We start from the raw sequence: 14,413 nt of genomic DNA on the forward strand, positions 1-14,413 counted from the left end.
TTGTTTTGAAAATATCTTATTCATGATGGTGCAAGCGTTCAAGGAATCTCTACTTTTGGATCCACAAAGAAAAGGAAAATCCTATGTGCCCTGAGGTCTATAAACTAGAAGAAGTGGTTTGCCTCCCTTAATATTGTTATTTCCTTGACCACTGAGATCTGGCATGGCATTTGAAATGAAGTCTATTTTACAGTTGAGTTCTACCTATCAGGTGAGCTTTATTTATCATTAGGCATTTTTGTGCTAAAAGCTTTTTGAATTGTTGACTTGAAAGTCATTAAATTAACTAGTAAAGACAGTATTGTGTGAGTAAATTACTCATCTTGACCAAACTTACTGTGATCTTTTGAATATCGAGTGTCCTTTAACTTAACTGTGCACATAGTATTCACTAATTAATACACTGTCATCTCAAAACACAACAAAATACTGTTCATTTTGTTAGTATGCGTATTAGGTTTTCAGTGATTTGAAAAAGAATGTTCCAAAAAAATTTGTCACCCAGTCTCATACTCATTTTGTAGTGCCAGGTCCAGTCCAACTCCAAAGTTCAGCGAAGCTGGGAGGGATTGCAAAGGTGCAAGGTCAATGCTACATAATTGTATTATAACCATGTAATCAAACAGCAATATCCAAGATGTGGATATTGGATTCCAAAATTTCGTGCACAGATCTGTTCCTCACTCATTAGCCAAATGAGTATTGTAGATCTGAGTATGAGAATGAATCTCCCATTAGCAATAGATTCATTAAATTAAGTTCTCTATGGCCTTCTTGCTTAGAGCCTGCAAACTATTCTGCTGACTGGAGTTGTCGCGGGCTCAGGGAACGAGATTTAGCTAAAAACTGCTAGAATAATCTCCGAAAGAAAAAAAGCATGCAAGCTTCCAGTGAATTTGGTAGTTTCTATTAGTGGAGATTTGGTTTTCCTGGATAGATCGATTGTAACCTGCTTACAGTGCCCTCCGGTCTGGCCTAATAGGTCGAACGAGACAATACCCAGAAAAATAGCTTCTGCTCGCAGGGTAGATCGATTGTAAATTAATATTAATTCCGAGGGGGAAAAAATAACGACTTAATTGCTTACCAATTAGTGAAAAACTCATATATCTCTTTGAAATATAGATTTTATACCAGAAATAAATGGTTCTGAAAAAAGCTACGAACATAATTTTCCAAAACGCGCTTTATTTCGATGTTGATGTTCGAATCTCACCGGCCAAGCTACAAACAATCTTTCTAAATTTTGTTTTTATTTTCCGCGTGTTTATTTTGAACTCATAAGGTTATCAGCTGTTTAGATTTTACTCGAGCATATTCATTTAAAGATTAGAAAAAATTGCAACCAAAATACCGTAAAAAAACGTAGGTACAAGTGAACTACAAGGATGAATAGCTGCTCGACAATGCGTTGAACTTGTAAAGTGACCACCTAAAACCCAACCAAGCTAAACAGTTCTTAATTATCGAAACTACTGTAGCGAGAAGGATTGCTAGTTTATTCAGATATGAAAGAATCTGGTAGATTTCTTAAAGTATGTGTTAATACCAGTTGAGAGAATCATTAACCAGCCGCTCAACCATTCATCCGAAAAAATCCGGCACAGGTGACCAGGGAAAAACTTGACGTTAAATTTTCCATGGCTGAACTCACTCCAAACTCTGAAAATTTGGAGCCAAAAAATTTACAGGAAAGTCTTCTAAAGTTAGACAAAACTAGTTGAAAAATTAAGGAATAGGATTAATTTTTTTTTTGAATTATAAGTTTTATTGATAAATATCAGTGACTTGTTTAGTTTTAAGTGCTTAAATTCACAATAATGTTATTACATTATAGCGCCATTTCTACCTGTTCAATGCCACATTCTCTTGTTATTATAAATTTATTGATTGTTCTCATTTGTTTGTTTTGTTTTTTTCAATTTTTCTTTATAATTTCCCGCAGCTCAACAGTTATTCGATTGATTCGTATTCAAAACAATCGACGCGAATAACGAAAACGCCAACGCCAAGAGTGGATTTACGAACGCTCACTTTTGACTTACTTTTGAAGGAAGAATCTCTTTATTGGTAAGAAGTGATCCAAGGAGAGAAGCCGTGATGTCATCATCGCTTGATTGCCTCCAATTGACGGCCATGATTTAATGACCAAAGGCTTTCTCCGAAAAAAGCGAGGTTTTGAAAACAAGACAAGAAAAAAGCCCAATGTAAATACATCCTTATATGAAATGTGTTAATGTATACTTTAAGCGCATAGTCCCAATCTATTTTCTATTTAAAGGCAACATTTCTATTGGCTAACCAAGAGTGTTGTATCGACTTCAACTAAACGATTTTAATTAATTAATTAAAGAGACAGAATGGTAATTAATTAGGCCAATCACAAGTTACGACCGGCTAAGTTTTTGATATTCATTTTGCTACGGGTCATTGTGGACACCAGCTGTTGGGTTAAGATGTGAATTGCCTAGTTCATTGTTAAATGCGGTTTTAATTTATAGTTTGAGGAACAGCATTTGATTATTAAGCCAAAAGAGTGTGATAAATTTGGAGGAATAGTAATTGTAAGCTAAGCTAAGCCGACGAGATCGTGGTTAGGTTTATGGTGAAGTAAGTAGACTGCACAAGCGCTAAAGTCATGGCTAGATAGCTTTTGCGTCGATCCATTTTAAGTCTCATTGACCCTAGAAAAGTGGATCTCTTCACTCCACCGGAGGTGAAACGTAACCGCAGCTTGTTGAGAAGTATTGGGCTCCCTGAATAAACACTCTTCACGGTAGGTCAACAGGGTTTTTTAAACCAAAATTCTTGTCTTCGTAGCAATTGGACAACCTTACTCGGCAACTCTCCTATGAAATCAGCCCGCTTTTGCGTCGGAGCTCGAGCCGCTTTTCTTAAGCAAAAAGACGTGAAATGTTGGGCTTAGGTTTTTGAGGTTTTTTTACTCTATGCTAATGAGGAAAATGTCATTTTCACCCTGTTGTGGGCTATTTGATTAAATAAGATTAAACTAATTACAAATGTAAAGAACATTCGCTCTGTATCATGATTGCTGCTAATGAACTTTCGTAAATTTATTAATTTCATTATCGGTTATACACTCTTATTGGTGGCTCTTCAACAAAACCCCATATGTGCTTTGCAGACTCGTTTTAATTCAAGTCACCACCGTCGGCTTCGCCAGGTTTTAGTCAGGCCAACGTTGAACACAGAATGTCGACCGAACAGCAAAATCCGCGAGTGCAAAGGACCGTTTATACTATTGACGGAATACTGGGTTTGAAGGCGGATCAATCGCGTCGACAAGATAAAGAAATCAAAGAACAAAAACAGATAAAAACAGGTAAATAACAAAGTTCCTATTTAAAGGGTTCTTGAACATTTCTTTGTTTTGGTTCTTGTACACTTTTTATTCCAGAAACACTCTTTAGCGCGTGCAATGCAGTGCAATGCTCCATGAAAGATTCAATGATTTTTTACAAATCACTGACTCAACGATATTCACAAGGGGGTTCGAGAGCTTAGTAATCTTCAAAACTCTCAACTCTTAAAGTCATTTAGGACCGTTCACTCCGGGTTGTGATACGTTTATCCATATAGTAGCTCAGAAAGGTTAATTCCATTTTAGATAGATCTTGGTTGGTAATGCTAGCTTGTATCAATATTTTCGTTTACAAATTACTGTTTTTCTACTTGAGGGGGTTTCAACAACATTCGTGCTGTGTTGTTTTTCATCGGTGGTCTCGGTAATGAAATCAGAATTTAATTCGAAATATTTTTGAAGAATATTTTGAGCTATAGCCAAAGCTCTGAGCCGTGCGTGATTTGAGAGACGTTTCGGATCAATGTGAACTGTTCTCACCTCCAAACGCTTATTAAATCCTTTTATTATCCACAAACCATTAAACGCCTCTCTAAACGCCTATTATTAATAGAGTATTCACTCTAGGTCTGGACGCGCTCAAATCAATTCTATTTCACCGTTTATTACATTTAGAAAATAATGAATTGACAAGCAAAACAGATGGTGCAGGCGAGGAGTTGAAAGAGAACGCTGATGAAATCGAAAAAATCTCCGAGGATTATGATCAAGAGGTAGAAAGCGATGAAAGCAAGGGATCACCGAACAGTAAACGTAAACAACGGCGCTACAGGACAACGTTTACGAGTTACCAGCTCGAAGAACTTGAAAGAGCTTTCGCAAAGACTCACTATCCCGATGTGTTTACGAGAGAGGCATTAGCGATGAAAATTGACTTAACAGAAGCAAGGGTACAGGTTTGTACTGCGACAATTATACTGTCAGACAAGATTGACTTAAGAATATTATATAAAGGCAACGTGCTAATCAATGCTCTTTTTCCAATGATGCCAGCCTTGTATCTTGATTTCATATTTTTTTGTAATTAAGTGAACCAATTTCGTTCTGGAATTAGTTGTCCAATTTGATAAGGGATGTATTGCGCGATTATGGCCACAAATTGATGACTGATCTACAGTGCTATTGATAACCAATGAACAGCTTTTGTCTTCTCAAAAACCCAATTAAACGCCTCGTAGAATAGAAACAATGATTGCTTCAAAAGAATATCTTTAAAGTCGATAGTTCGGGAGTTAAGCTTATAGTTAAAGGTGACAATGGGCTAAAAATTGTTTTATCTAGTTTGTTGTGAGGACATCCTAGGATTGAAACCCCCGCTGACATGATCTGCCAGCCGTAAAGGAAGATGTTATCGTAACGTAATTTTCAACTTCACTTTGCAGACGCCAAACGAGCTCAATTCAAAAACAGCTTCAATTCTTTTAAAAATAACGAACAAAGAAAGGACTTGAAAACTTGAAGGAGATTTGGCACATAAGATTTAGAATTCCGGGCAAATTCCATGAAATTCATAGACAGATGAGAAAATATAAATGGTTTCTCTTGTTATTGGTTTTTGTTGTTTTCTTATGCAAAATTGATAAAAACACAGACCATTGCCAGGTTTTGAGTTTTTTTTTTCTTGACGACGCGAAGAAAGATTGACAAGTATTTCTCACAATTATTTTTCCACTTGGGGGCAAATTGTTCCTTCGTAATATAATTATATTTTAAGTGCACAAAACCTTTTGTATAGACAAAAAAACTCTTAACATAAATTAGAAAATTAAGAATAACTATATAGTTAGTATTGTCGAAGAAATGACAAAGCCGACTTGACAAGCATATTCTTTCTGTTCTTGCTCTGTTGCAGGTGTGGTTCCAAAATCGACGAGCTAAGTGGAGAAAGCGCGAAAAGGCGCAAGGAGTACGGTTACATGCGCCATTAGGCTTGAGCAATTCATTGGTTCCTCCGCCAATGGCCGCGTTTTCGTCAGACATTTCCAGTAAAGGTTACGACTTGGGCTGGGGATCAAGCTCTCAGATACCTAGCTTCCCAGCATTGAGGCTACCTATCCACCCAGCCTTCTCCCCTAGTGCTGTGTCTAGCTCTTGCTATCCTTCTCACCCTTCACACCCTCCGTACCACCGAGACTTCTACCCAATGTTAGGTCCAACGTTTCTAAGTGCGCCACACTTGTCGTTCAAGCCAAATCCTTTCAAGTGTGGTTCTCAAGAACTTTTAGGTAATTCTTTGCCAAACGAGCGAGAGACAGAAAGACGGACATCCAGTATTGTTGCGCTCAGAATGCGCGCGAAAGAACACTCTAGTGGATCTTCAACCCAGTGACTTCCATCATGACAAACATCTCTACTTAGTATTATGAAAATATTTTGTACTTTTGTTCACAATCATACGAGTTAGTTTGCGTCTTACTGGACGTAATGATAACATATGGCTTTGGAAATAATAACCCGTGTAGCTGGTTTTTGCTGGTTGCTGGTATACAAGGGTCGATACGTCTTTTGATGATGATTATTACTCTGCAGCCTGCGAGAATAGCAACTTAACACATACTTATCACATCACTTCCAGCTCATTCACTTTACTGATGTAAAACTGTGTTAAGAGTTTCAAAGCCTTGTTAGTTCTGGCTGCACTTCCCTGAACAGTTGATCAGTACCGAATAATGATGATTTGAAGCAGATTAATGTTTATAAGAACCTATAAAATAAAAAAACTTTAAACCGAGAATATTAGTTTACCAATCTGAATAAGAAAAAAATTCTGAAATATCGCCTCTGTTTTTCCTTTATTTTGACGTTTGAATTTTTCTTTTCCCCAAATCTCAGAGCGCTCTGTATAACTTATTCATTTCGAGATTTCTCCCATAACATTAGCAATAAAATGAAAGTTTCATATATTGGCGTCTGAACAGAACTTGGAGGAATTTTCAAATTCGCTTTAGTACTTACGTCTATAGACAAAACACATAGAAAAAGCCTTTTAAGTTTTGCTGTAGTGAAATAGAATTCGTTTTTATTATTGAGGCGGTCAAATCACGTTCCAGAGTCTATGTACAAACGAAAAACAACCAAGAAACATTCCCCTAGCTAATGAAACTGTACTTGCTTAATTATTATCAATCATTCTTATCTCTTTACGAATAAGACTTTCATATTCAATTTTCCATTTCGCTTCTATCAAAGAAAATTAGCGAGGTTATTTGATTTTTTGGTAACGAGTGCTCGCTTGATTGATTGCAATAATCTAATAGATATTATCAGAACGTTTGAGGGTAGTTCTTCGTATCTAAGCAACTATAATTCAATCGAATTTCGTTGCGTGTGTGCGTATTTCCATACAACAAATGCCTGTTTTAGTCAGAGAGGCGAAGGACAAAGGAGCTCACCAATCCCAAAATGGAGAAGTTTTTATGAAGTGTTTGTGTTGGTTATAGATCGATAGCATGCCAACAGCATGGTCGAGCGCGGCCTTCATACCCCGAAACAATAAATACGTTACTAATATAATAGGATAGCGGACCGCAAGCGAGAAACTCGGATTATGTTGGAATTAAGAGTATTAGGGAATCCATCACTCCACTAATTGGAGAATCAATTAAATTGAGAACCATCGCAGCTGGATCGTTGACAGGAGTTAAGTCACAAGTTATAAAACGATTCTTTCACGCCCAGTATGTAACCCATTTTGACTGAACGAATAAAAGAAAATCTTTTCGATTATTTCCTTCGCTTGTTAAGACTGATTGATTTTCGAGATCTTTTATCATCTCGGTAAATTGGGAAATTTAATTTGGGGTATTCAATCAAGTGTTTTGGGGAATTCATAAATGAGCTTGTTTTGATTGGCTAATTGTCCTAACAGGAAGCCATATGCAGTTAAGCTAAACTTTCGGCTTATATAACGGAGTTATAAATGTTCTAGATCTCTACTCACTCCAATCTAAATTATGTATCAAATCTAGCAGGGATTGCCTCTGACTTAGACTCGTTTACATTGTGGATTAGTAAGCGGTGAGAATCGTTTTGGCGGGCATGTCTTAATAGTTAAAAGACACCGACGCATCCATCCCATAATTATTTCTGCCACCACGAGTTTTAAAAAGAAAACCAAAGATTGCCAATGCTTTTGTAAAGAAATAATCCGAGAATTAGAAGCATATGCTTAATAAAATGTCAAGAGTCGGCATTTTGTAGGCTTTGCGTTAACTGGTAAATTAGTTGAACGTTGGTGGCAAGATTGTCAATTGTCTTTTTTGATTAGCGACAGTTACAGGCTAATCCCCTCAGATTAATGACTCTTACCGACGGTTCCTTTCGTACTGAGTTCTTTCGAGAAACAAGTCCTGAGAAACATTTTTTGTTTCTTTATTAGTAAATTAATGTCAATACGACTAAATGGTCTTTTTTTGCTTGGCAATAGCGCATGAAGTTTTGTACAACTTCACTAGTTCCTAAATGTTTAATTTATTCGGAAAGGCTTCAAGTTGAATGACTTTCCTTAGTTTTGAGTTGGTTGTGTTTTGATCAAACTTTGATAACAAAACGAGAACGCCAAATAGAAAAACTTAGAACGAATGAAAAATAATTAAGTATTTTTTGAATATCGGTGTTTTATCGCGGGAATCAAGGTCATAGCAGGTGGAAGAAGATTGCGAATCAAATCGTTGTGAAGAAGGTAATTCATATTAAAACCCGCAGAGCAAATCCAGTTTAGGAACAATAAAGACTATTTTTACAAAGGAAAAAGATTATTAAATAATAAAAAATAGAAATATGACTTTATTTTTCTCTTTTTGTGATTAGTTTTTGCTCGTTTCCTCAGTGCGAAGCTGTTTTCATAGTTAGCTGTTTCCAAACATTGGCAAGTAAAATCAGTAAAATCAGACTGGATATTAAAATTTGAAGAATTCACTAGAACACAGAATAATTTTAAGTTTACAAATTGTTCTGTTTTTTTCTTTTTTCTTTTTTTCTTTTTTTTTTTTTCCTTGTGTAAGTGCGTGGAACTGATTTCGTACTAATGAAGTAAATACAGCCAACTAGTCAAGACTCGATTGTTTAATTTCATTTCAAAACGTAGATATATTATAGTTATATAATACTATAAACAAAGCCGACACTAAAGTTTCATTGAAATTTGAAGGTTTGCTCATGCAGCCTCCACAATTCCTTTAATTTAAACTTTTGCTCTGAGAAAATAGAAAAGCTAGCAAATGTGAGACAAATTAAGAGAAAAATCCTGTTGTCTACAGGTTGAAGTCGGAGCTTTTTTCGGTTTTAAAAATGTTTTTTAGTAGTTTAATTTCTATTGTGAGAGACAATCAAAAGTTATCGATTCTGAGAGCGTAATTAAAGCAATTTTCTTGGTAATTCTTCTGTAAATCAAAAAAGTTTTCCATAATTTTATTTATTTTGATATTAGCCAATTATTTTAAATCGAATTCTTATTAACGCGATAGAGGAGCTTGAGTCGCTTCTTTTTTGGGGGAAGTCTAAGATCTACAGTGAATATCAAAAAACACCCTGTTTTTAAAAGAAGAAACTTCAGTTGCAGAGTTTCCCATGGGGTACCTAAGCTACCATTGTTTTTACAGAACCTATTTTGGCTAACAAATTCAATAAACAGACTTCAGACGAAACAATTATACCTTTAATAAAAACGTTCATGCTTATAGAAAACGTAATAAATTTATTTGTAATCTCTAAATTTTAAAATCAAAACAAATAGTCAGATAATTGGTAAGAATGAGTTTGAGTAAAAAGCTTAGATCTTGATAGTTTTTGTGTCCAATAACACCGAATCGTTCCCCATTTGGTGAGAAACAACCGATGATATCAAGATATTTGACTGGGAATCTTTAATATTGTATTTAATTGTGCACCTCATATCTCGTTTGGTTTTATCTGTGTTCTTTTCGTTATTATTGCTCTTGGAGTGACAATTATTCGAGTATTTTTGATCAGATAACATTATTTGAAGTAGAGTTTGAATTAAAGGTGGTGGTCGTGTTTTCCGGCATTAAGCAAGAGGTTTGATCGACGGATAATCTCTTATTGGGGAACCATGAAAATGAAAAATTAAATTAAATTAAAAAGGCAAAGAGCAGAGCTTTAAAAAAATCACCAGTTACATACTTAGTAACATTACCAACACAAATGCTTCAAGCCTTCATCCTTCTGACAGTAAAAGATACGGCTGAACTAAAACGACCCAACTAAGCTAAAGGATATAAAAAGGAAATAAAAAAGTAACTATCGACTAATAAAGTTTGTAAATTTAAAAAGCTATAGCTATAGTGCGCCTTTGTTAGAGTTTCTTTTGTGCGCAACATACACTTGAAAGTCTTCTACTCATCTACTGGGAATCCTGTGGTGTGGTATGCAAAGGACTGGGACCGTGAAAGAACCTTCTTCCATTTTTCTCTCTGTTACACACAGGAATCCCAGAAGAAAGCTGACTCAGTCTAGGTAAACATGTATCGAAAAAGTTTTTCACTGACGTCATGCAAGCTTCTCTCCCAAAGTGCTAATTACCTAATAACGAGCTAATTCACAATTACGTCATTCGGGAATTTCCATTGATTTCAATTGCCACAGCCAATAGCATCTATTGTACATCACGTGATCATGGTTCTATTAATATCATTAATATTACATATGGTACAGTTATTCGTTCTTCTATCTTACTAGCACCAGTGATACGGTCACCCACACAGCCAATAGTATCTATTGTACATCACGTGATCATGGTTCTATTAATATCATTAATATTACATATGGTACAGTTATTCGTTCTTCTATCTCACTAGTACCAGTGATATGGCCAGCCACACAGCCAATAGTATCTATTGTACATCACGTGATCATGGCTCTATTAATATTACATATGGTACAGTTATTCGTTCTTCTATCTTACTAGCACCAGTGATATGGCCAGCCACACAGCCAATAGTATCTATTGTACATCACGTGATTGGTACATGGTACTATATAATCCAGTCATTGATACTATTCAATACTCTTTGGAGCAAAGTGAATTGAATTGTGATCAATGGTCAACTTTGGTGAAAGATAGGAATATTATTAATATTATCCCTTCATTTACGATCCTTTACTTTAATATATATTCTTTAACAAAATCCTTCCCACCCCCCCCCCCCCCCCCCCAAATAACCTCCCTATGTCAGAATTAATGCTATAACAACGTTATTTTTTGTTGAAAACTAGTGAACTTTGTAAACATATTTACAAAATACGAAGATCGCCAAGTAATCCTAAATTCTTTGCCGGTGTCCAAGAAGCCCTATAGGCGTTCACTGGGTTGCCTGTATCATGCACCGTGGCCTAGTACAGCTGAAGAAGTTTGCAATCATAGCCAAAAGATAATAAAGCTTTTCACAGAAAAGAATGACTTCTAAGAAGGTGTTTTCTACATGATATTAAAATATTTGCAGGTTCTGCCCCTTCTTAGGCTATGAAATAAACAGTTTTGCGTTATGCATGTCACACTACTCGTGAATTTGATCTTGCGCCATGACGCAACAAGATCAAATACCCCAATGTTCTCAGTCAGAATTACCAATTAATTTACTTATCTTTTTACCATCCTTTGTTATTATATTATTTACTGGGGTGGCTGTTTAATTTTTCTTGAGAGAAAATGCAGAAATTGAGCAATATTACCCATAGGTCTTCACGGCATTCCCACTATTCCTTTTCGAGCACATGATATAGAGATCCAAGAGCAGTAACTGTTCTTGTCGGCAAACTTTACCAAACTTTGACTGATAACGTCTGATCGAACTAATACAGGCTTATAATAATCGACTAGAAATAAATCTTCTTTCACTAAAAAGATTGAAAAAAAAAAGAGAAAAAATCTTATGTGGATAGGATGGGATTCGAACCCACCAAAAACATTTTTTTGAATGCGATTCCACTGTGCCATACCCCCGAGACATCCGCAGAGCTGAGGCGGCGTATGGACTTCGGACCTGACGGCGATTAAATCCTTCTGCCCTTGGGTGTACGAATTACGCAAGAAAATGTTCTAGCCGAAGCATCAGGGGAGAGACCAGCCGGCCCCCAGACCATATCGGCTAATCCCTTGCATCTCTGCCACGCACGGAATCGGTTGGAAAAATACTGTTAAAAAGTCTAGTCTATTTGGTGCATTGTTTTTACGGCTATTGTTATGCTGATTCACCTGGAACCGTGGTCCGGTGGATAAATCGTTGTCGTTCAAGATACTGAGTTAAGCTCGTGTGAGGAGGGTTAGCATTTGGATGGGTGACCTAAACATTATACCTACTCACGCTTTTGATCCTTTAATCCCTCTTTCTTTCTTTTTTTTTTTTTTTTTTTTTTTTCTTTCTTTTTTTTCTTTTTTTTTTTTAATTCAGCTCAATCCCTACGATAACAAACACCAAACTTAAAACTCGAACAAACCTTTTTTTGTTTTCTATAATCGTTTATAGCGCTAGCATTATTAAATTTCAAGTAAAAAAGTATGGCAAGTAAAAATGACTTAAAACAAGGTGGAGGCGATCTACAACGGGGAATTGAAGGTCGCCAACTTTATTAATTAAACATGGAATTTGTTCACTCACAAGAACATTTGAAGCCCTATTTTTTTAGTTTAAGCTATTAATCTTAAAATGCACCAACTCCTGATACAATACTTTCAGTATTGATTCTACATAAAGTGAATAGTTGAATGGTGAAATATTTCTTCATTTTAATGTTACGTCTTTAAGTTATGAAGGTTTATACTTCCAATATGTAAATGACTGTGACGTTTATCACTGAATCCTATGCTGTCGCGACTCAATTTTGCGGATTTTCTTGCGTTTGATTGGAAAGCACTTTGAGTAAACTAGCAAGGTTCTGGATTTGCTCCATGACAATCGATGTCGGTTGTGCTTATCATATCATTCAGTTGTATAACGGTTTTTAATTGATATACAGCGACCATCGTCTGATGTGGAATCTTCAAGTAACGATCTATCACTGAGGTAAGTTCTATCCTTATATATATTTGTGCACTGACAATTAAAAAAAATAGAAAAACAAAGTCCTATTATCAGTGTATATTGCATCTGATCCCGGCTTTGTTAAAATCTCATTTTAACTTAAAACGGTTGAAGAAGAAGAAGAACCAAAGCTACTGGACGAAGAAAACACCGAACATGTAAGAATACATCACTACTGCCATGAGAAAATGAACTAGTTCATATTGTCTTGCTATGCTGATTAGACGCACGCGCGAACGAACGAACGGACGGACGGACGGACGGACGGATGGACGGACGGGCGGAACGAACAAATTTGGAATGAATAAATAATCACAATAAATTCGAATTCATTGTACCATCTTCCAAAACAGGCAGTATTCAGAAACTAGTGCCGAAGAAGAAGAAGAAGAAGAAGAAGAAGAAGAAGAAGAAGAAGAAGAAGAAGAAGAAGAAGAAGAAGAAGAAGAAGAGGAATTTGGCTAGGAGGAGTTTCGGAGATTGAGGAAAACACGGGGTCGAGTTGCCATTGCTGTGCATTGTGGGGCTGTTTAAGGGACGAAATAGACGCCATCTTGGAAACAGTCCCACAATGCACTGTAACACCAACTCGACCCAGGCTATATGTTGACTTACGTTCGTCTTCGGCGTAATGTCTTCCCATTTCAAACCCCGTGTTATTCCATTAAGTATTGTACATTTATCTGATAGAGTCAGTTTTCTCTCAAGCTTTGCCAGTAAACTAGAGTGAAGGCATTTAACCCATGAAATAAAAAATACCAACCAACGTGTAATAGTCAAATAAACACAAAAGAAAACAATGGAATTAGGGGCTACTAAAGCGTATTAATCAAATATCTATTTCACGGGTTTAATGACTTCACTCTAACAAAGATTCTTGCTCTCAACTACTCTTACTACCTTCACCACCTTCTATACATCACTTACTTACTTACTCACACAACGCCTTAAAGTGCCTAATATCCCCTAACTCCATATTTCAGCATTGATTCTACATGATGTGAATATATGAATAGTAAAATATTTGAAGATTATCAAGGTTTATACCAATATGCTAATGAGTATAATGTCATAGTAGGCATTATCAAATCTGGGAGAAAATATCCTGTATGAAACATCATTGTCCTACTCAGGGTTTATACAAAGGTTATTGCAAATTTGTTTTCTCACAGTAATCAGTGTTTCAATTTACAAGTGATAACAAATAAACTGTTTGGAGAATTCATTTTTGAATTAAGTGCGAGGAAGAATGTTACTTGCACTTTGAAGAATGTGCATTGACATTATATACTTCTTTGTTATGTAAGAATCCTTAATGAGCCTTGACAATACTTCTAAATGAATAATACTTCACAATAATCCACCTTCGCTTTATTTTCCAATCATTTAACTTTTCGCAGCTAGCTTTCGCTTCACTAGCTTCATTTCGCCTTCGTTCATTTGTATCGGATCTTTCGTCGAGTTTGGACGTCTTCTCCAACGGGTACGTAAATACTGATGTTTAATTTAATTTGTGCAAAAAATACCGATATTACCTAACACAACTTTCATATTATGTTTTTCCCTCGTCAAAATGAAAGATCTTTTGAGTGTCACCGTTGTTTTAGATGAAGATATTTAACAACAAACACTCGCTTCGTGGAGAACTCAGCGAGGCTAATTCCGTGATAAACTGACCCCGATATTTTCTTCATGTTCACTCACTAATTAGGGTTTTAAATTAAATACACTGACTCCAAGGACTAGAAATACAGTTTGTTTATTTCCTAGTAAGGTGTTTCGAAAGAGTAGTTTAGACAGCAACCGACTTTATTCACCTTATTCAAAAGAAACCTTTGCTTTATTTTGTGTTAGCCCAAAGATATTCATAGGCGTAGTTAGTCGAAAGTTTGCATGACTGTGGCATGACAATCGCTCTTTGCATATAAATGTTGTGGAGAAATCCAGAAAAACAAAATTTTGTAAATGCTGATTGCTCCGGAAATTAAGCTTA

The 14,413-nt window shown here is 36.0% G+C and overlaps 1 protein-coding gene across 2 annotated transcripts; it reads left to right on the forward strand.

Moving 5' to 3' along the window:
• The first annotated feature begins 2,067 nt into the window (after positions 1 to 2,067).
• On the forward strand, positions 2,068 to 6,116 carry LOC116286829 (retinal homeobox protein Rx1). 2 transcript variants are annotated; one of them, XM_031693414.2, is made up of 4 exons: positions 2,068 to 2,207; positions 3,146 to 3,343; positions 3,998 to 4,278; positions 5,235 to 6,116. In XM_031693414.2, the coding sequence occupies exons 2-4, from the start codon at positions 3,214 to 3,216 to the stop codon at positions 5,709 to 5,711; spliced, it is 888 nt and encodes a 295-aa protein (XP_031549274.1). In that variant the 5' UTR covers positions 2,068 to 2,207; positions 3,146 to 3,213; the 3' UTR covers positions 5,712 to 6,116. The 2 variants fall into 2 exon arrangements, with proteins under 2 accessions (XP_031549274.1, XP_031549273.1); XM_031693413.2 differs by lacking the exon at positions 2,068 to 2,207 and adding an exon at positions 2,386 to 2,776.
• Positions 6,117 to 14,413: the final 8,297 nt, after the last annotated feature.

This window comes from Actinia tenebrosa, unplaced genomic scaffold (assembly GCF_029948245.1).
Source record: "Actinia tenebrosa isolate PJP-AT-01 unplaced genomic scaffold, QUT_ActTen_1.0 PGA_scaffold0__85_contigs__length_37466705, whole genome shotgun sequence".
NCBI classification, from domain to species: Eukaryota; Metazoa; Cnidaria; class Anthozoa; order Actiniaria; family Actiniidae; genus Actinia; species Actinia tenebrosa.

What these genes read in the sequence shown, in the direction of transcription:
- LOC116286829 (XM_031693414.2), top strand. Translation starts at nt 3,214, where the DNA reads ATGTCGACCGAACAGCAAAATCCGCGAGTGCAAAGGACCGTTTATACT. An exon ending in ACAAAAACAGATAAAAACAG is followed by an intron (nt 3,344 to 3,997) that starts GTAAATAACAAA and finishes TATTACATTTAG; the next exon opens with AAAATAATGAATTGACAAGC. An exon ending in TAACAGAAGCAAGGGTACAG is followed by an intron (nt 4,279 to 5,234) that starts GTTTGTACTGCG and finishes GCTCTGTTGCAG; the next exon opens with GTGTGGTTCCAAAATCGACG.